Source organism: Malus domestica, chromosome 03 (genome assembly GCF_042453785.1).
Source record: "Malus domestica chromosome 03, GDT2T_hap1".
NCBI classification, from domain to species: domain Eukaryota; kingdom Viridiplantae; phylum Streptophyta; class Magnoliopsida; order Rosales; family Rosaceae; genus Malus; species Malus domestica.
In genome coordinates, this window is record NC_091663.1 from 9,305,532 (window position 1) to 9,326,647 (window position 21,116).

A 21,116-nucleotide genomic window follows, 5' to 3' on the forward strand; every position below is an offset into this window, starting at 1 on the left:
TATTGAAAATGTTACGTTGTGTTCTAGCTGGGTTGAAGTTACTCATGATCCGATTACGAGTAATGAGATGCAGTTGCGAGAAATGTGGAGTCTTATTCATACCAATTATCTTGAGAAAATTGGTGGGAAAAGAACCAAAATCAATGTCCAGTCGTTGGAGAATACTCATCCAATTGTTTAGTATGTGGAGAGACGCCTTGGCACAAGCTAGTAGTAATCTTCGAAGTGGAGAAAATTTAGTGGATCAAGTAACAATATATTATTTATTTGTTTGTACTATACCCAAATTTACATTAGCTACTTTGATTATAATTATTTATTCTCCCGAATTTTGTAGACACTTCAAGCACAAGATTGGTATAATGCCAAAACCAAAAACAAAAACAAATCATTCAACTGGTGGGAATGTTGGAATATTGAAATATTGTCAAAGATTGTCATAAATTCAGAGTTGTGGTTGTCAATCCAGAAGTTGTCATGAACATTACTCCTCTACACTCTACGCCCGATCATGCCTCACATGTTCATGAAGATGATGCAAAAGAAGTGCTGGAAACGCCCCCTGAACAAGCGTCTGGGTTGACCCGTTATCCAATTAGGCCTCAAGGTAAGAAGATTTTAAAGAGACAAGGGAATGCTTCCAAAAATGATTATGCAAAATATATGGAAGAACTTGCTCGCCAAGGTGAATTGACTTTGGTGTGGGAAATGGCTAAATTTGAGGTTGATAAAGTTAGAGATGATGCAAAAGCTGCAGATGTTGAGAGATTATGTCAAGCTAATGAGAGAGAAAGAGAGATACTTAGGCAAGAAAGGGAAGAGCATAGAGAAGAGAGAAGGGTTCAACAAGATCGTGACGTTATGCCACGTGACATATCGTCATTCATTAAAAATCTGATCGAAATCTATCCTCAAAGATTGTGACACATGACGCGACGTGATTTGTTAAAAATCTTATCGGAAATCTATTCTTAACGATTTTAAAAAGGTAAAGACACATGTCACGGCATTGGATAAATATCTTATCGAAATCTATCACAAAAAATTGTCTTATTGGATAATGACACGTGACGCAACGAGAACGATTACAAATCTTATCCGAAATTACAAATAAAATTATTTTGTATTATTTTATAAAATAAAAAATATTAATATTTTATTACCTATTGTTATGGTTATTCAGTGTAGGAATGAATATTTAAAAGACAATTACTATTATTAGAGGCTATTTAATAATAACTTATCCTAGGAGACTTTTGCAACGCCAGAATTGCTCTGAGGTCGGCAACGGGCAATGGGTAGTTGGCATAAACTCATAGACGGGCGTTTCCATGTACGATACACAGAATGAGGCTAGAGTCGCTAGACCCTAGAGAGAGAAAAAAAAGCCTCTTGGCGACGTCGAGGTGACCGGGCAACGATGTAACGGGTTGATAAATGAATAGAAAAAATGTTAAATTATATGTTCCCATGCTTTTAAAATGGGTCTGAAATGTTCCCTCACACGTCCTCTCACCTCTCTCTCTCCCCTCCCTCTCTTTCTCTCTCCTCCCTCTGAGAGCCTATGATATTATATATCCTATGACTCTATGACTCTATGGCTTATGGTTACGGAATCACAGCACACACAGCTCAAACGACGCCGTTGAGATTTCCACTCTCAACCTCCCCTCGCCGCCGATTAAATGCAAATTACTAACTCACTGGCTTAGGAAACGACGACGTTTCCAGCCTCTTGCTTTGCTTTCTCCCGCGATCGCCGACGCACCGTCTAGTCTATGTATATTTCACGTTTGAGCTCCGATCGTGTGCTTCTCGGTGTATTGTAGTGGTGTCTGGTTCGGTTGATCTCCTCCGTCCGGTTAGATCCGGTATCGACGGTCATCTGAGTGGGGAGTGCTGAACGTGTAGGAGCCGGAGCTGAATTTGGAAGGACTAAATTTGAAAAAAAGGAGCTATGTTGGATCTTAATCTGAACGTTGTCGTTTCTGGGCAAAACGACGTCGCATCATGCGGCACCCAAATGGACGAGTCGGGGACGTCCAACTCGTCCGTTGTCAATGCCGACGCGTCCAGCACCAACGACGACTCGTGCTCCGCACGCGCCGCCAGAAATGACGCCGTCACGATCTTCAACTTCGGTATTCTCAAGGTCAGGGGCGGAGAAGAAGAGGAAGACGACGACGTCGTCGTGACCAAGGAGCTGTTTCCGGTCACTGGAGGCTTGAACAATTGGCCAGGGCAGGGGGAGTCCTCTTCATCATCGCCGTTGGTGAGGAAGAATCTGATGGAGCTTGGGTTCACTCGTGGCAGCGCCGGAGAGGTCAGGTTGGTTCAACAGAAGCAACCACCACAACCAGCTGCGCCGCCGCCGCAGCAGCAGGCGAAGAAGAGCAGGAGAGGACCGAGGTCTCGAAGCTCTCAGTACAGAGGGGTCACCTTCTACAGAAGAACTGGTAGATGGGAATCGCACATTTGGTTAGTCCAGTTTTGATTTACTCAATTTGGGTTTACTAAGTATGATTTAATTTTGGATGGGTTATTTTCGTTTGAGTTGATTTTTTGAATTTGAATGCAAGATTCAAGTGCATCCGTCCCAATTTGGTATTAATCCGATTTATTAATTTTTGATTGGGTGCAGGGACTGTGGGAAACAAGTGTATTTGGGTATGGATTTTTGACCTTGTCTATTTGATTGACTTGGATTAGTGTTAATTAATCTAATTATTTGTCATGATTTACTATTTGGAAATTTTTTGATGAAAGTAAAGTGTTGGGTTTTGACATATAGGTGGATTTGACACTGCTCATGCTGCGGCTAGGTAAAAAGACTTACTCCGTTATTTTGCTTGGATACTGTTTGGGAATTTAGATAATTTGATTATTGTGGGAACTGTATGTACTATTGTTCTTAAATTTGGTTTGCTGAATTTAGAGCCTACGACCGAGCTGCGATTAAGTTCAGAGGAGTTGATGCTGATATCAATTACAACCTCAGTGATTATGAGGATGATCTGAAACAGGTTGGATGATGCATATGTTTCTTCGTTAACCTAATCTTGATTAATTTGTAATGGGGAGTGGGATCGGGTTTTAATCTTTTTTTTTTTCTTCTAATGAATGAGCAGATGAAGAATTTGACAAAGGAAGAATTCGTGCACATACTGCGTCGGCAGAGTACTGGCTTCTCGAGGGGCAGCTCTAGATATAGAGGGGTTACACTCCACAAATGTGGTCGATGGGAAGCTCGAATGGGACAGTTCCTCGGAAAAAAGTGAGGAATTATTTTTGTGGAGTTTTCAATTTTGTGCTGTATGGTTTGGTTGTAACCCACATAATCATAGTGGCTTGGTTTTGAACTTTGAACTGAGAATTGATTTTGGATTAATTCTCAATCTGTTGTCAGTCTTCTCTTTTCGTTGTCTGAAAAACAAGTCCTAGTGCGTATTTCTCAGAAAAAAATAAATGTTGTGGGGACGGTGGTTTCATCATGGAGGTTACAATGCTTGCATGCAGGTATATATATCTTGGGCTATTCGACAGTGAAGTAGAAGCTGCAAGGTCCTAATGTCATGAATTACACTCTACCTGTTGAATTTATTACCCTGAATTCTCAACCTCATTAGGGTTCCATCCAACACATCTCTCCCTTTTGATTTTTCTGGAAATTAGGGCTTATGACAAGACAGCAATCAAATATAATGGAAGGGAAGCGGTCACCAACTTTGAGCCAAGCACATATGAAGGGGAGATGATGTCTGAGGCTGGTAATGAAGGTATAGTTTTACAAATAATTTTCTAGTTGAGTTATTGCCGTCAGAAAAAAGTTCAAGAAATTTGTCTTCATAGGATTGTACTTGATTTGTTTGTTCCTACAATGCAGATGACAATCACAATCTTGATCTAAATTTGGGGATATCTCCCCCCTCATTTGGCAAGGGTCGAAAGGAAGGCGAAGGGCGACTTCAGTTCCACTCTGGCCCTTTTGACGTGCACAATGGAAAAAGGGTAAAATGAGTTTGATACGTATCATTTCCTTTACATATGGTTTCATCTTGAGAAGCCCCAAGTTTCATAAAGTTCTTGAAGCCCTCTTGAAGGTTTTCCTAATATTTTGGCTGGAAGGTTTTAAGGTTTCAGACAGTAAAATATCCTGTTGCTTATCTTAACATTTTTGAAACTCACTTGTATGAACTTGGAAAGTGAAAGAGGAGCTAATATAGAGTTCATCTGTGGCCTTTTCTTTTTCGTAGCTGTCAAAATAAAATTAACACGTTTCAGTCTCTCTCTCTCTCTCTGTGCTAAAACTAAACATTCTCTTCTGACTTTGCAGGTGGAGCACAATGTGAACTTAACGATGAGTGATCCACCTTTTAAAGGGCTAGTAATGACATCAGATCACCATCCACCATTGTGGAACGGTGTATATCCTAGTTACTTTTCCAATCAGGTGAGTTTAAATGCTTGGTCTATAGTGACACAACTTGAGTCCAATTCTATTAGCTTTATGACTTTGTTTTAATCCTTGGACCCTACAAGTACCCTTTTTTCAATAACCATCGTAGTTCAACCTGTATGCACAATGTCATGTTGGTAGGTGAACATAACTTATGAAGTTACCAGGGAACACAACTTTGTAGCTAAAGAGATGTTAAATAATAACAACATGGCTAGACTTGTCCTGTTGTAACTATTCGTAGTTTTGTGGTTTATACAATATCAAAACTTGGTATACTTACAAATGCTGAACTGTCTTTTAACCGGTGCTGCTGTAATAAGAATCAAAACTCTGTTTCATGCAAAGAATGCCTTTTCCGGTTTAGCTCTTGTTTTATGTGAGGCATGAGAGGAAGTTGCATTTTGTAATTGTAAGGACTATGAAATCTTATAGTAATTTGGGGGAACGAGGATGAAGATTTTTCTTACATAAAATATTAGTATTTATTAATGAAAAAAATTTACTCTTGAATCATTTATTTGTCAGGAAAACGCAACAGAGAAGAGACTTGCATTAGGATCTCAAGGACACCCCAACTGGGCTTGGCAAATGCATGGACAGGTTACCCCAATGCCACTGTTCTCTACTGCAGCATCATCAGGATTCTCATTTTCAGCTAACGCTCCAGCCGCTGCTGTCCACCTCTTACAACCGCCAAACCCAACTGCCCTCAATCTCTGTTTTACTTCACCAGCCGCGGCCACCACTCGCACATCTCAATAAAGCACCACCAAGCGAAAGCCGCGGCAGACTTTCCCTCCAAATTCAGAAACCAACCATGCCAACGGTGGCCTTCGGATTCTTTGTATGATCAAAATATAGATTTATACATAGACTGCAACTCGATTTCTGACTCCTTTTCCTGTCGTTACCACTCAGTTGGACATATCAGTACTGTTTTGTCGATTTGTATTTATTCTCAAGAAATATTTGTAACGAACTTGAGCTCTCATGTAAATGCATCAAGTGGATATGGTGGGATCTCATCTTTCTAAAACTACTTTTGATCAGAAAGAAATTGTTAATAGTCAGCTCCTTTAAGGTTGTTTTAGCATATGAGCCATAATTCTTGTGTCCCGCATTTGTTCACTTGTCGCTGGTTCGGCCCACAAAACCTCGCGACACAAATCTTGTTAGGAACAATCGCTCACACGCTATTGGAAAGTATGCTGGTGCAGTCAAAGTACCGTTTGCGCCAAAAGCGTGATGAGCTTCTGTAGAAGTACAACTTAGTGATGGTCCTGTACATAATGCTTGCCAGTGGGAAGAGGAACAAAGTCGAGAGAAGGAATTGTTTGTGATTGCTTTACAATGAAAGCAAAGCTTGTGACAAAGTTGACATGAAACTTCAACGCACCTTTCTGTCGGAAAGATTGTCCTTTGCATCCTTTCAAAGACCAGAATCATATACTTGCTAAACTCCTTACAATTTAGAACAATGCTTCGTTACAAGTTGAGACGTATAAATCACAGTTAAATGTGTAAACAGAAAAGCGAATATTTGTCAAATTGTGATTTGATTGTGAGGATTGTAAGCTGTGATTTGCTTCTAAAAGTGGAGAAAAATTCTTTCACCGAATCACCAGTTGTATGAAATGAGTGTCTTACTTATGAATTTTTATCATAAAAGTGACTCTTCTTCAAATTGAGGTATACAAAATTCTATCCACACTAAATTCTATAAATCACTTGGTGTGTGTTTGGTAGGTGTAATCTTGAGTATGTAATATAATATTATATAATTTACTCACTAAGCAAATAAGTAGGATTCATGAAAGGATAGTATCCTAATCTTGTTAAATGCTTACACACTTTAAGTGCTTTTGGAATCCAAAATATATATTTTTAAAGCGTTTTCAATCATTTAAAAATATTTTCCAAACGAGCTCTAAGCAGCTCATTTGCAATCCAAAATGAATAAAATCTTCTATGATTAGTGACATTAGTCCAAAGAAAAGAGAAACCTTTTTTTATTTGTTTTGCACTACAAAACATGGAAAAGAAAAATTAAAATTAAACTAAAAAGAAGAAATATAAGCATATAAGATAGACCAATAATATGTTTTTGGATGACTTTTCTGCATAATAATTTGAACTGGAAGACCCACGTCGATGTAGCCTTTTGAGGTTGTGACTGTGAGTGGCACAAATTATTTCATCAAATCAGATGCCATTCTCCTTCATTAGATTTTCATGTATTATTGTCAAATCACACTCGTACAAACTCTCGCTCATAACGCTAATGTGGTTGTCTGTGTATCCGGTCCATCTAAGTTCTTTGATGTATTTGTCATTGTCCATCTACTTTGATTGCTTTCATTTTTGGAAGTAGTTGTTAACTAGAACCTACATTAGGGAAATTGATAGGTTTGAAAGCTTCCCTACTCTATTATTAACGAACAGTACCTGTTTACACTCTTCAATTCATCTCCCTATTCAGTCTATTGGGGTGGCCCGGGGCTTGGCTGGTCCATGGTTTGATGGGGATGTGGGGGTGGTGGGTGGGTGGGTGGGTGTGGAGCTGTTTGATTTGGATAAGTTTAAATTTATTAGTGCTTTTGAGGCAGTGTTTGAGAAGAGATGGAAGAAATTATACGGAACATGTTCAATGTCACTTAGATATGGCAGTTTCTGACATGACACGGTGATACGACACAAAAATAACAAGTTTCAGATCAGCACGATAACTAATCGGGTCATTTTCAGGTGACCTAACGGGTTCTTAATAGGTATACATGCAGGTAACACGTGGGTAACCTGTTTCGACCGGTTAAGAAAAAAATTATTTTGATAATTTTAAAGTTTAATTACTAAAAGATTTATTATAAAATACAATAGCCATATTAATATATACAATATATTCTATATTAAATATATAGTTTTGTATTATTATTCTATATAAGTTAAAATAAAAAAGTTTTAGTCATTATTTATTTTTATTATGAGAGTTCCTTATTATCATTACTAGGATAAATTTTACTTAACATGTTGTCCAAAATTAAAATAAACTAGTATAGTATTTGTAGGGGTGTGATATCCACACATCCCTTTTTACTTACCTTTTCAGTTTTCGGCAGTCAGATCGGATAAATTGAAGAATATTAATGGACATAAATTAATAAGGGATGTGTGAGAAATAAAAAAGGTGTGTGGATAGCACACCCTTATGTGTATAGGTAAGAACTAAGAAGACATACATACAAGTATGAAAAATGTGAAAGAATATATAAACACTCGTGATTCATCATTATTCCTCCATGAGTAGATAATGGTTACACTTACATTATCGTTTAGATTTTTAAAATCCTCCAAACCCTCATGAATAATGTTTTTTATTTGAGGGAAAAATTAATAATAATTTTTGTAGAAGTGTAAAAAATGTAAAAAAAAAAAAATATATACAATCACTCTTATTGACAAGCTTAACAACTTTCATGAAGGGGTCAGCTTCAAAATCCAACACTATAATCCATAAACCTTAAATTTATATTTAACCGTCGATTGTCATTTATACTTTATTCTTCTTACTGAATTTCATTTTTTTAAACATGATCATCTGGCGAATATAAGAAGATAAATGGTTCAAATCTTTGGTATCACGTTTCGATATTTACAGTTAACTGAAATATGAGTTGATGTCATATAGTTTGTAGAAACTTTATAAACATCAAGCAATATTTTCACTAACAGTAAAACTCTGAATATAATATCAACGATCCAAACCGTTCATCTTTCTGCATCCTGTAATAGATCATGTTTTGAAAAAAGAAAATCTGAAAAAACAAAATTTGATGAGAACAATGAAGTGTAAATGTAAACAACAATCAACGGTTAAATTTTGATCTATGATTTATATGATTATAGTGGCGAATTTCAAAGTTAAGCTCTTCATGAAAGTTGTAAAGCTTGTCATAACGAGCGTTTATATATTTTTTCTATATTTTTTACACTTATACATTAATTAAAAAACTATTAAAGACTTTACTTAATTAATTAAGCTATTAATTAATAGGAAAACTAATGAAAAGGGCTTGAAAACTTTGAGTTAATGATAAGGACAAAATAAATGGTAAAGTGAATAGTACCAGGATTGACTTTTTAGTGTAAAAATATGGTTTTTCGTTAAAGTGAACAGTACCAGGTGCTTTTCATTAAAGTTCCCTTAATTAATTTATACCCATTTTGTTTTAGAAGCAATGGATGCTAGAGATTCAGATTCAGTAAACCTCAGTGATGAGGAGTCCGTGGAGATTATAATGGGAACAGAACGAGATCTTGGAAGCGAAATTATAGACAATACAAATACGAGTCTTGCAAAAAAAATGCTAGAGCAATCAATTTAGGTAAGCGAAAATATACTTAAAAGAAAAATGCATTTTTATGTTTTGAATATGACAATATGGTATATATATACTTATTTAGTATTATGCTTTTCATTTGATTATTTATTGGTTTAAGATATATTTTCTTTAACGGCTAACGGGTCAGATCATATTACCTGTTAATATTATCGGGACAATTTCGGGTCGGGTCATTTTACCCGTTTATTTTAATGGGCGTTCCACGACACGACCCATTAAGATATCGGGTATGACATGAAAATAACACGAACACGGGAAACACGATACGAATGCCAAGTCTTGTCACTGTGATGTTTCAACCCATAAAACACCGCTTGATGTCTCAGCTCATAATATAATGTTATTTATAAATTTCTCTTCACATATTGTTGTATTGTTGTAATATAATAAGACGTTACGATGACAGTAAACCTATTTCATTTTGGTTCCGCTGCCGATGACTTTCATAGCACTTCCGTGTGTCATGGAAGTTGGCCTCTCTATGTATCGACATGGTGGATCTTGTTTATTCTATTGGGTTGTCTAGGAAGCCGTGTTTACGCCTTTTCTTTGAAGGACGTACATACACGGGATACACTGTCATTGGTAGTGTCCCGGTCTAACAACACACAATGCTATGTACATGACATCGCAATCAAGTTCTTCATGTTTTGTTGTTAAATATGTCGACATGCTAAACCAAACACAACCGTAAAAAATGTGGACATGTGAGTCACATGAGAAGACAAAGAAAAGTGACTTTTAAAGCACCTGTAAAATTTGCATTCGATTTCAATGGCCACAACTGCAACTGCAGTCCCGTATACTTTGTGTTGTTGTATTATTTGTATGTATACTTTGCGTTGGAAGCCCTGCCTCCACTTGTACAAGATAAGTGTTGGAGGGTTGGGAGATCTTCCTCTTCCTTTGCAACCACCAAAATTGGATTTCCAAAATTCATTATAATTTGCATTTTAGGTCTAATACTCACAATTTGCTTTGCGCATGTTAAAGAATTTTTAGAAGGGCTAAAAACGTTTTTTTAATAATCGAAAGCGTGTGGTTTGGCATAAAAATTTAAAAAAAGTTAATATGAAATATTAAAATGCATTCAAAAAAGCACGTGAGAAGCATTTTGAACTACTTTTCTGAGAAGCGCTTTCTGGAGAAGCACTTTCAACTGCTTTCCAAGATGCACCTGATTCTTTTATAAAAATGTGAATAATTTTCACGTTAAAGCACTTATAAGCATAAGTAATTGGAAGTTTTAACAAAACACTACTGGTACTGTTCATTTTTAACAAAAAACCACACTTATACCTTCCCTGGTACTATTCACTATATTTTTAAAAATGACTTTTCATTAAAAGAGAAGTTTTTTTTGGACTTTTCGTTAGTTTTCCTTAAGTAATTCTTATACAATTAATCACAAATAGAGTCTTTAATATTAAGACTTAAGTGGATTAATGGTCTTCGTGGTGATAGGGTATTAGGAAATAGTCCCGGTGGAAAATTGTCAACAATATTCACCACGCACCACAAGGGCTTAAATCCTAACTTTTTTACTACAAGAGCTATGTTCCGAATACCCTATCACTAGCGGACCATTGATCCGATTTGGCATAATCTTAATTCGCTATTACAACAAGCGTTGCCCTTCCAGTACACCTAAAATCGAATTCTCCTTTCGATAAATTAGATTACAATATCGCTTTCCAAACCCACCCACCCTTCCTTTCTTACATCAAAGATTGGGCTAAAAGGGAGTATGCACAATGCAAGATAGACATCGATAAAGTCGTGAAACACATGGTGGGCCAAAAGTCCAATTGGGTTCTTATGGCTCGGATCTTCCACTTGCCCACCTAAAATTGGTCGATTGGAAATGTTGGGTTCTTAAACAAACATTGAACACGTGGCACTGAATAACACTGGGAGGCTTTCGATGTTGTTGTGGGCCTAAGGGGTGTTTTTCTTTACCTTCAGTATGAAGTAAAAGAAAATGTAGACTTTTACAAGAGACCAAAGAGCACATGTGATTGAGAGATTGTACTAGTATTGAGGAATACTTGGCTACATGTCGTCATTCTTAAAATTGTTCCGCAAAAGGACTCTTATATACTTGTTAGTAATGAATGTCAACGTTAGACTTACACGGACGAGTCTGATACTTAATTATTACTGATATTAACGAACGACGATTCTAATAATATTGTGCGATTTAGATTAGCTTAATCTCGGTAATAGGAATAAAACAATAAGAACAATTTAATTTCTATAATTCTTTTGTTTAATTTTGACGATTTGATGCCGGCAATTGTTCGAATTGTTAATAATCAAGAACAAAAAATTTAACTCCGCTACTTTTATTTTATTTTTTTGGTAAAACTCACTCCCCGTTGATAAAACAAAGTGAAAAACGAAAACATCAACACAGAAATCTCTCGTTCCAAACGTGCGTTAAACATCCTAAATTAGCGGTTATGTCAATAACATGGACGGAAGTCTCAATAATCAATAACATGTCGATGAGTTTGTTGACATCAAACGACCACAAAGTGAGTGGTATCGATGAGCTTGTTGACATCGAATAGCCTGAAAGTGACTGGTCAATAAAATGAGGCTATCGGACACAAGTCTAAGGCAAAAATGAGCCACAAAGTCGGTAAGCCTTGAGAAGAAGTTGATGGATACCTAAAATTCCAACCAGTAGTTGTACAGCAGCTATCACAAGTTAAACGAAAAATATGTCGATATCTCGGCAACAAAATGCTTCATCAAAACGTCGTTAACTACACCAACCGATACAAGTTAAAATACAAATACTAAACTACCTACGACGCCTTAGTTACAGCACACACCCCAAACTCAGAATATAATCGGATGAAACGAAATACATTTTAATTCCGATCACTCGTAACTCTGTTTTCAACTTTGCATAGGCAATACAAACACAAGTAAAGGGAAACAGATAAAAAAGGTGTAATTCATTAATATCCGTTTTGTCATGTTAGTTAACGCGGTATAAAACTCCCAAAAGGGTCAGATTTCATCCGTTTAGTTGTGAGAGCAACAATCATATATCAGTACAGCAGGGAGTTGAATACTCATCATCTGGGGATGATCAGCCGGTCGAAAATCAACCACATACAGCAACCCACAATACAACATTCGCATCAAGCATTTATCGCCTCACCTGCATACGCATAGAAAGTAGAAAGAATAAAGAACATGCAAGTAATTCACACCAACTTATGATGTAGCACTTCTAGAAACTGAAACAAAGGCTGTGGCAGGCCACAGAGCCTTGTTCAATGCACAATAGATGCTCAGGCGTAAAAGGAAACCACTGATAGATAAAAACGAAGTGAGCAGGCAATGACCCTTTAAATTACACGGGCACTACTGGATTTATAAATTAGCTTTTAACTGAAAAATAAATGGATGGACAAAAATTGGCAAACCGACCACATAACAGCCAGCAAAAATTATTTACATGCCACAGTTTTAGTTTTACTGTAACCAAGTAACCAACTAGTAAAACAAAAACTGTGTAAATACCCAAAGGAAAAACTAACCAAGTATTTGATTCTTACCTGCAGGATTACAGACCCCAAAAGTACGGGAGTTTGACCCTACATCAGGCTGCCGAGAGCAAGACCAGTTATGAGTCAGTCCCATCCTTGAGTACAAGGTCACAACACCACACAGCCCTCAACTCCTCCACTTGAACATTCCCAAAGCCATGAAAAGCTATTATATTGCATGATTACATCCCAAATGTTCTGTTATATAGATCGCCGGAACTGGGCATCCGAAACTTTGATTCTTCATAACCAGAGTAAAACTTGTTGAATCCTAGTCTCTCATTTCTCAGGAGCTCTGACATACCTACATTGCTTCCACCCTGAACCTCATTCCACCCATCCCAGTGGCCATTTGACATGCCCCGGTTTCTGGACTGTTGAAGGGACATTTGCGAAAAAGGAGAAAGATTGCTAGCCTGGGACTGCTCCAAACGCCTTGAGGAGAAACCATAAGAATCATTGACGTGAGAAAAACCATCCCCAAAATCAGGAAATCTAAGATTTTGTTGTGGGGCCAGTGATCTTTGCATCAATAGTTGAAGCCTTGCATCATTTTCATACCCACTTAACTGCGAAGGGAAGTTTGATCTCATTTCTAGGCCTTGGTTGTTAAGCCCACCTTGCAGTCTCCCCTTTCCAACTGCCAATATAGCTGGATCCATAAACTCAATATCTGCGGAGCTCCCAATATTTCCAGTTGCCTGAGGTTGATATGTGTTTCTCAACAAAGATGAATTATCATACAGATGATTCCCTGAGCAGTAGATAATGAAATCAACAATTAAACATGTACAAGGAAATAAATTAGAAAATTAAAACCCAAAAGATATTTGTTAACCAACCAGACAGAGTGTCAAAGTCCTGATCCACTCTCTCATGAGAAGTAAAGCCCGGAGGTGGTGCCCTGCTTGGCACAGAGAATCCAGGAGGAGCAGAAATTTGAGCCCTTGAAACCGCTGAAAGTTACAAACAAGGGTCAGAAACCAAACTAGGCAGAAAAATGCACCCAGGCGGCAGCACAAAAGAACAAAGTAAAATGGAATCACAATAAAATCAATCAACATAGACAACTAAGGTGAAACCCAAGTTCAAGTATTAACAAAACACAAGAACGAATTTGCTTGGGGAAAAAAAAATAAAAAAAACTTAAAGCTGTAATTAACAGTTAATCAACACCACCGATTTATCAGATAATCCAAAGGTCTGGAAACAAAATTTGAAAATATTTACTTAAAAGGAATTTCAATCGCAACAGTCAAAGATCTACTTTCTCACAACGTCAGAGCAGACAGCAGAGAAAGATATGGCAACTATTGAAGATGGAAACAAAGAACACCCAATAAGTATAAAAACCACTCTCAGACATTAGCGAAAAGGACTCGGACACATTGTTAGAAGGGGTTTAAAAATATATCAACCAGTAACATGGGCGAGCAGATGATGAAAGGGATCAATAACAAAGTCTTGACTTCATACAAAATGCAAGCCCACTAAACATCGAGAAAGAACATGGTACCAAAAGTGCATATGAAGAAGACCCAACAAAACATTATACAAGGCACAAAAAGAAAGACATGACAAACCAAATGGAAAGCAGCAAATAACGTGAAACTCAATAAATATGAAATAGAAGAGTCCTCCGTAAAGCCAGACAATACTCACCAGAAAGCTTGTTAGAAGAAAAAGCTAAATGATTGCTGGCATGATTTTCAGATTCTTCAAAAGTACTAGATGGGAAACCATTGCCAATTCCTAGATTATCCAAAAATAAATCTCTATTATCAGAGAAGCCTTGGTGGAATGACTGGTTATTAGAAAACTGCCCGCCAACATTCAGAGATGACTGTACATCAAATGCTTGATTTTTAGCATCCTCCTGTCTTGCAAAAGAGAATCTGGACTGATTGTTATTTTGTACTTTCCAAGGACTAGACATTTTGAGAGCTCCAGACTGTCCATCAGTTTCACCCAAGAATTTGGAGAAATGCTGTGGTGATGTTAGTGAGTCATCCCATGTTAGTGAGTCCATCGATAATATATTTGAGATTATGCTACTCTCTCCCTTGTCAACAGCAGTACTGAAATCAGGATTTGCTGCATCATCCAGGAATCTTCCAGTGTGCTTCCCTGGGATGTCATTTAGAAGAGGATAGGAATGCTCCAATGGCCTCTCTGAACCAGAAGATCTGGTTACCATGTTTTCAGGGTATCCATTAGATGTTATTGAAACATTGGACGAAGATAGAAGTGAACTGTCCCTAACTTTGTTATCTACATATAGACGATCAGCATTGGAATAAACTGCACCATAAGCCTCATTATGCAACAAAGGAGACCTAGAGTGGTTAGGAGCATGTACTGCATTAGGCAAACTAGGCAAATATGTTGACCGACTCACTTCTGGATCCTTGAGTCTTTGATTGTCAAAAGATAGTACATCCTCTTCCACTTCTGAAGATGTACTTGGCACTAATTGGGCTTGCGAATCTAGGGTCCAGTTGGATTGTTCCCTTGTAACACACACCCCATTAACAGGTGTGACAGCTTTCTCACCAGTTGTTGGAGGCTCTCTAGATTGCTCAGCACAATATTGTTGGTTCCGAGGCGATTTAATAAAGGAGTTATCTGAAAGGGAACTATTAGGTCTGACTACACTGGAATGTTCAACCTTGGCATTTCTATCAATGCTCATTAGAGGGATATCAGAGCACAAGTTTTGGACCACTTCTTCAGCAGAAAAAATGTTTTCTTTTTCATGACGAGAACTGTAAGATAGATGATTATAGTTGGTGGGATTGCTAATGTTTGCCTGCATGCTACTGCCTCTATCATTGTCCTTGGATACTGATGGGGCAGATAACTGGCTGTCTACATTCACAGAAGCAGAGCCTTCATTGGGTGCAGCAGGTTTGTCAGACAGATCATTTTCACAATCCACACCACTACGCTGTTTCACAATCTTCAATGATTCTGGTTTAGATTTAGCATGCACAGCCTGACTTTCTTCATTTAATGCTGACCTCTTTCCAGCATCATTATGCACTGTAGATGACTGAACAGAAGCAACAGCTGCTGAAGAAAATGGCAGCATGCAACTGACAGTATCAGGTTTCTGTTTTGGATGTCCATTTGAACTTATTATATGTGTAGCTGGTGGTTGGCAGTTTGAACCACGTGTTCCCCTGCAATGTGCATTCAGCACGTTTAGAATTTAATAAAATCATACAAACAATGTAAAGGCCAAAAACAAATAACCAGATACCATGAGGCTGCAGCTGGAAGAGCAATAGATCTACCAGAGCTTCCATTTGGAGGAGAACCTCTAATAAGACTTTCAGTATTCTGCGAGGTTAGGGGGTAAAAATCAGAACGAGGAAATATGACTCAAACTTGCACCTTTTAACCAGTTATTATTGAACCCTAAATATCCAAAAAGCCTAAACTTGGAAAACTCGTAGAATTCACTACCCCATCAACCTAAAACATATTATGAAAAACAAACAAGAATACCATAAGAAAATAAGCCAATAGTCATGATGCTAACCAGCTTATTCTTACAATTCATGAGTTTCCTACTTAAATATGACACTTACACTTGAACCATTTCTAATAATTGGTCCTGCAGCAGAAGCAGAACTGGTGTTGCAATAATCATCTAGTGGTGGTGGCAAAACACTCCCTGAACGCCGTTGCATACTGTTTTCTGTACCAGTAATTTGTTGTACCCTACTCCTTCAAAACAGTTAAGTAATTATTAAGTCATTCAAGGAAAACACTATGCAAATTTAAAAAAAAAAAAAAACACGAACCAAGAGAAAACGATAGAAATTAAACTAGAAAGAAAAGTTGGGCGTTATTAGAGCATTTTAAGGTATAATATATTTCTCAAACAGTCAGTTCCACATTTCTCTTCAATGACTATAATGTAACATTTATGAATGAACTTTGAATTTCAATGCAGTTAAAAGAAGGGACCATATCAAAATTTATGGGATGAATTTATATGAGAAAGCTCATCAATACTACAGACAACATGATAAGCATTAAGCTGAACAAAGGAGTTTATGTACAAAGGAGATCTCAGGTTACAATTCCAGATTTATTGAAAGTGCTGTTGATTTAGGAGGACATACAAATTGTGCCTCACCAACTTTTTTAAATGCTTCATGGTGAAACGAAAGATTTTTTAAGGCTCATCTCATTGGTAACATACCTCTAGCATAAGCTTCAGAATATTTAGCCATAATAAATACCTCTTTCAAAACCTCCTTAAGATTCTTAAAATCAACAAAACAAGCACAGTGCACTGGTTATTTTAGAGAGAGAGATTAGGGCAGTACACAGGTCATTAACAAAAAAATGACCAGGGTAGAGAACTAAATACCTAGTGTATGCAGAAATTATTTCATCTTTAGTGAAACTATCCTCCTGAGACCCAACCTCGTGCAGATACAAACAATCAGGATTGGTGCAAGGCTGGAAACAACAAAAAGTCAATCTCAATTCAGATTCAACAGAGCTACAAGACAAAAGAAATTCATAAGCCAGATAGACCAAGAAATGATTCATACCACATTCCTCAGCCATGCATGACAATATTTTGTGGTCCCAAAGCAAGCCCTGAAAAAACATGTAAGGACTATAATACTGGCTACAAAATTATTGAAAGAACAAATTTAAATAACTGTAAGCATGTGTGTACCTCAAAGATCTACCATCCAAGAGGAACCCATGTACATTTTGAATACAACGGATCGCTTCCTCCTCTTTCAAGTATGTAATATATCTGCACACAAAGAAACATTGAAAAAAGACATTAAGCACACAAAGGCAATCAGAAGGTTGCAAATGCTCAATGCTAAATTGGAGATAGATAAAAAATCAAACATTATATCAGTTAAAAGAAAAAAACACTTGCTGAATGTATGTTGGATTTGGGGGGTGTGGGATGTTTGGTTGGATAACACTGACTGTAAACAAGCATGTTAACATAGGGGTAATTCATTCTAGTCAAAAAATATTTTCGACATTAGAACCAATCAGATTTTATCTCCCATTTAGTTTTAAAGGTTAGATGTAAAACTACAGACCAAAATACTAAAAAATTGTTTTCTATGAAAGGGCAAAAGGTAAGTTTGGTTTAAACGCCAAAATATTGTTTAACTTGTTACCTGAAACTAAAACGTAAAGCACTATAGATTAGGCTAAAATCTGAGAAGACGATAATTGCACTTCCAAATGTCAATAAGCTTTTGTGACCTAAACTAAACTTTCTAAGTAACAAGTACGTAATTAACAAATAAACTTCTGAACTAATTAGAAGAATAGTGGGATGAGCTGTATAAACAAACTATAAGATGCGGCAATGTACGAAAAATAACAAAACATATGCAACAATAGTACTTTAGTGCCAGACATGATTAAAACAGGTTTACTTACACACTACATGTATTGTTTGGAAATTGCTGAATGACGCCAGCTGCTGTTCGAGACATAGACACTTTTTGAACCTTCCCATACTGACCAAAATATTCTCTGCGCTGCAGAAGCTGCATAACATATGCATAAAAAATAGTGAGTCTCTACAAGCCAAAGCAGAGAATTGAGCTAGCACACTAATATGTCCAAGTCCAAAGAGAGAGGGAGAATTACATCTTCATCTGCCAGATTAAGAGGCAACCCAACTATGTAAACGAGGTTCCGTTGAATTACTCGCACGCTAGTCAGCTGCTTCCGCCCTTCAGTAGATTTGACCTTTGCCTTCTGAGACTTCATCTTTTTCTCAGTGTTGATTTCTGCCACCAGCCTGTGGGTAAAGATTTATTGAGAAAGGTATAAGCAATAGAAAATCAGATGCTGCTTATCAAATTAAAGTTGGAAGCAATTATCTATCTGATGAAATAAAACAAGGTTTATGGATTAACAACCTCACACACTTTCCAGCCGTTCCTACAATCTTTTCCTTGTCATAAGGAGTGCGGCATGCAGGGCACCGCCCCTCTGTCTCATCCTTCTCAGCCATGTCCATTATGTGGTGCCAACACCAAACACATATCTGTGATCAAGTTAAAAGTTTCTAAATTAGCCGATCGTGACAATACAATCTGTGCAAAACTTTCAGCTCTCAAATTACACAAACAAACAAAGACAAAGATTCACAATTAACAAATTCAAGCACGCATTTAGAATTAAGATTCTATAGAAGCAAAGCGCAGGGGAGGAAGGGATCATCCAAAATATCAATGGCATGCATTTGGAAAGGTTCAGGGCTTCAGAATAAATAAATAATAAAAATAAAAACACACCCTGACCCAGATACAGTCATACAAGTAAGGTGAAATGAACTCTCAAAAAACCAAATCTGTTCAACTTTGAAAGGAAATGAGGAGGGGTGGCAAAAAGCAAAGTTTGATACTTTAACACTGTCCTCAATCCAACTACTCAAGAAAGTTACATAAGAGAATTATACTTTCGTTCTTTCATCCCCTTCCATCAAACAAGTAATTTCATCCCTTTATCTTCCGTAATGTTCTCTCCTGTCTATCCATCTCAACAAACAAATTGTGAAATATTAACTTTAGCAAAAGAAAAAGGTTCCAAGTAATTCTCCATCAGCCGGAAAAAGAGTTTCAAATATCACTGAATCAACATGAAGGGTTCAGTGCATATACAGGAGCAATCACATTACTAGAACTTCCTCAACTAAAGCCACGAAACAACAAAGACCACTTCTCAAGTTTGGAAAGGAGGGACCAACACAGATCCCAGAGAAAGTTTCTACAGAAGCATAAGACAATTTGTGAACCAAATCCGAATAGAAAAAACAGTACAATACTAAAGTTGTCAAAACAGAATTTACACACTGAAGAACCTGGACCCAATCTAGTGGGGTCAAATGGTTCAGTAGTATTAATGGTTGACTGTAAAGAGACTCAATAGTGCTTTGCCTCACCACGTTCAGGAGTTATCTTATAAAATTCCATCATCTTGCCACTATACTTCAGAACTGATAACTGACATAGAGCTGTTTATATTATGTTTGGAAAGAAGTCACAACTAGTTAACTGTAAATAGTTCCCAAATAACTTGAACAGTGCATCAGATATGTTACATAACCAAATATATTAGAATTTCAAAAGCTTATCTACAAATAGTCCATCAGAAGTGAAAAGTCAAATGACAATGAGTAATGATGCCGTTCAAAATTCAGTAAAGGCACTATCTAGAGAAAAGGAGAACAAGTATCCACCAAACCTCCCTCCAACCCCTAGAGAGATTGAGACAGAGAGAGAGGGTAAGTATCCCATACCTCATAACCACATTTGCATGGCTTCAATTGCTGATCTGTCAAATCCATCTCCTCCGCGCAAAGAGGGCAAGTCTTTTCTCCCTGGTCACTCATGATTACCTTAAAAACATTTCAAAAAAGTGTTAGTAGGCAAATGAAATGCACAAAACTCAATGCAACTATATAGCAATGGCGTACCTTAGTGGGTATGTGCTCACAAATAAGAAGTAAAATACACATCAGAAATTGCAAACAAATTCAAATGAATAAATGCAAGAAAAGATTAAACAGAATATATGTTAAATTTGACAACGAGGAAGTTAACAGAGAAGGATTCGACACCATACACAATGCAAAATGAAGCAAACATTGAATGTAGCAGCTCAAAGTCACCTATATTTCATTTAACAGCAAGATTATTTGCATCATGGTAAACGATTCACTCAATCGTTCATTTAACTGCATTCACATTACGGAAACAGCCATATACGAGTAGCCATTACTTCAAACAAAATCAGAAAACAGGAAAAACCCAGAAAAATCCCAATCACAGTAAACCAGACCAGCAAAATTGAGCTCGCAACAGTCTGCCATATCCCCAAACTGAAACCCTACAACCAGATTAGTCCATCCAGCGCCATTTTAACATTAACAAACTCAAAATTCAAATCGATCCTGAAACTCAAATCAGATCAAAATCTACGGCAAAGCAAATCAAAATCGAGCACCAATTACAACAACAAAAAACATAATTCGAAAAAAAATTAATAAAAAAGGGATAATAATCATCAAAATTAAACTAAAATACACAATTTAAAACCTAATCGGAATCGTTGACATGCAACAGAAGGAACCAAAGGCAAGGATGCAAATGGAGGTCAATCAGATGGCCTCAGCCACCGATGAAATAACCAAACAAACTCATTTCAAACCTAATCCATTTTACATAAAATGATTAAAACAATTAGGGATCTGGGAGATTGGACGGAATGATGATCGGAGGGAGGTTAGGGTTAGAGAAGAGAGAGAAAGAGCGAGCAGAGAGAGGAGACTTACAGTTGGGAATCGAGAAGAAGAGGACGAATCTGTGAGGATGAGATTGTGGTGTGAGGATCGCAACGCAGCGAGAGAGAGAGAATACGAGGGGGTGCTTTTTAAGAGAGAGTGAGGAAGAAGGGCTTGTTTGGATGATGGGTTATTTCCGCATAATGCCCTTAGATTTCGATTTAACTACCAACATTGACCTTTCCTTTGTGGCTAGCCAACGAAGAGACCAAATTTTAAAATTATATTTTGTATGTGATTGTTGATGGTTAGGTTATTATTTAAGTGTTGATTAACGTGCTTATTTCTTATTATTGATATATTATTTAATTTGTATTTTCTATTTGTATTAATTAACG

General features: G+C 37.1%; 2 protein-coding genes across 4 annotated transcripts; one reads left to right on the plus strand and one right to left on the minus strand.

Moving 5' to 3' along the window:
• The first annotated feature begins 1,462 nt into the window (after positions 1 to 1,462).
• Positions 1,463 to 5,549, plus strand: LOC103421864 (ethylene-responsive transcription factor RAP2-7-like). Of its 2 annotated transcripts, XM_008359904.4 has the most exons (10): positions 1,463 to 2,478; positions 2,642 to 2,667; positions 2,792 to 2,822; positions 2,936 to 3,023; positions 3,129 to 3,274; positions 3,517 to 3,561; positions 3,673 to 3,776; positions 3,884 to 4,008; positions 4,334 to 4,450; positions 4,985 to 5,549. In XM_008359904.4, the coding sequence occupies exons 1-10, from the start codon at positions 1,958 to 1,960 to the stop codon at positions 5,219 to 5,221; spliced, it is 1,440 nt and encodes a 479-aa protein (XP_008358126.3). In that variant the 5' UTR covers positions 1,463 to 1,957; the 3' UTR covers positions 5,222 to 5,549. The 2 variants fall into 2 exon arrangements, with proteins under 2 accessions (XP_008358126.3, XP_008358134.3); XM_008359912.4 differs by lacking the exon at positions 3,517 to 3,561.
• A 6,023-nt stretch (positions 5,550 to 11,572) lies between these two features.
• Positions 11,573 to 20,912, minus strand: LOC103421878 (uncharacterized). Of its 2 annotated transcripts, none has more exons than XM_029099761.2 (14): positions 20,770 to 20,912; positions 19,735 to 19,833; positions 18,353 to 18,480; positions 18,078 to 18,231; positions 17,865 to 17,974; positions 17,128 to 17,211; positions 16,997 to 17,045; positions 16,810 to 16,901; positions 16,019 to 16,157; positions 15,688 to 15,767; positions 14,088 to 15,607; positions 13,268 to 13,381; positions 12,435 to 13,179; positions 11,573 to 12,034 (listed from the first exon to the last, which is right to left on the minus strand). In XM_029099761.2, exons 2-13 carry the CDS (start codon positions 19,825 to 19,827, stop codon positions 12,608 to 12,610), a joined length of 3,135 nt encoding a protein of 1,044 aa, XP_028955594.2. In that variant the 5' UTR covers positions 19,828 to 19,833; positions 20,770 to 20,912; the 3' UTR covers positions 11,573 to 12,034; positions 12,435 to 12,607. The 2 variants fall into 2 exon arrangements, with proteins under 2 accessions (XP_028955594.2, XP_028955595.2); XM_029099762.2 differs by having other exon boundaries at positions 16,019 to 16,151; positions 20,770 to 20,910.
• Between the last annotated feature and the right edge of the window lie 204 nt (positions 20,913 to 21,116).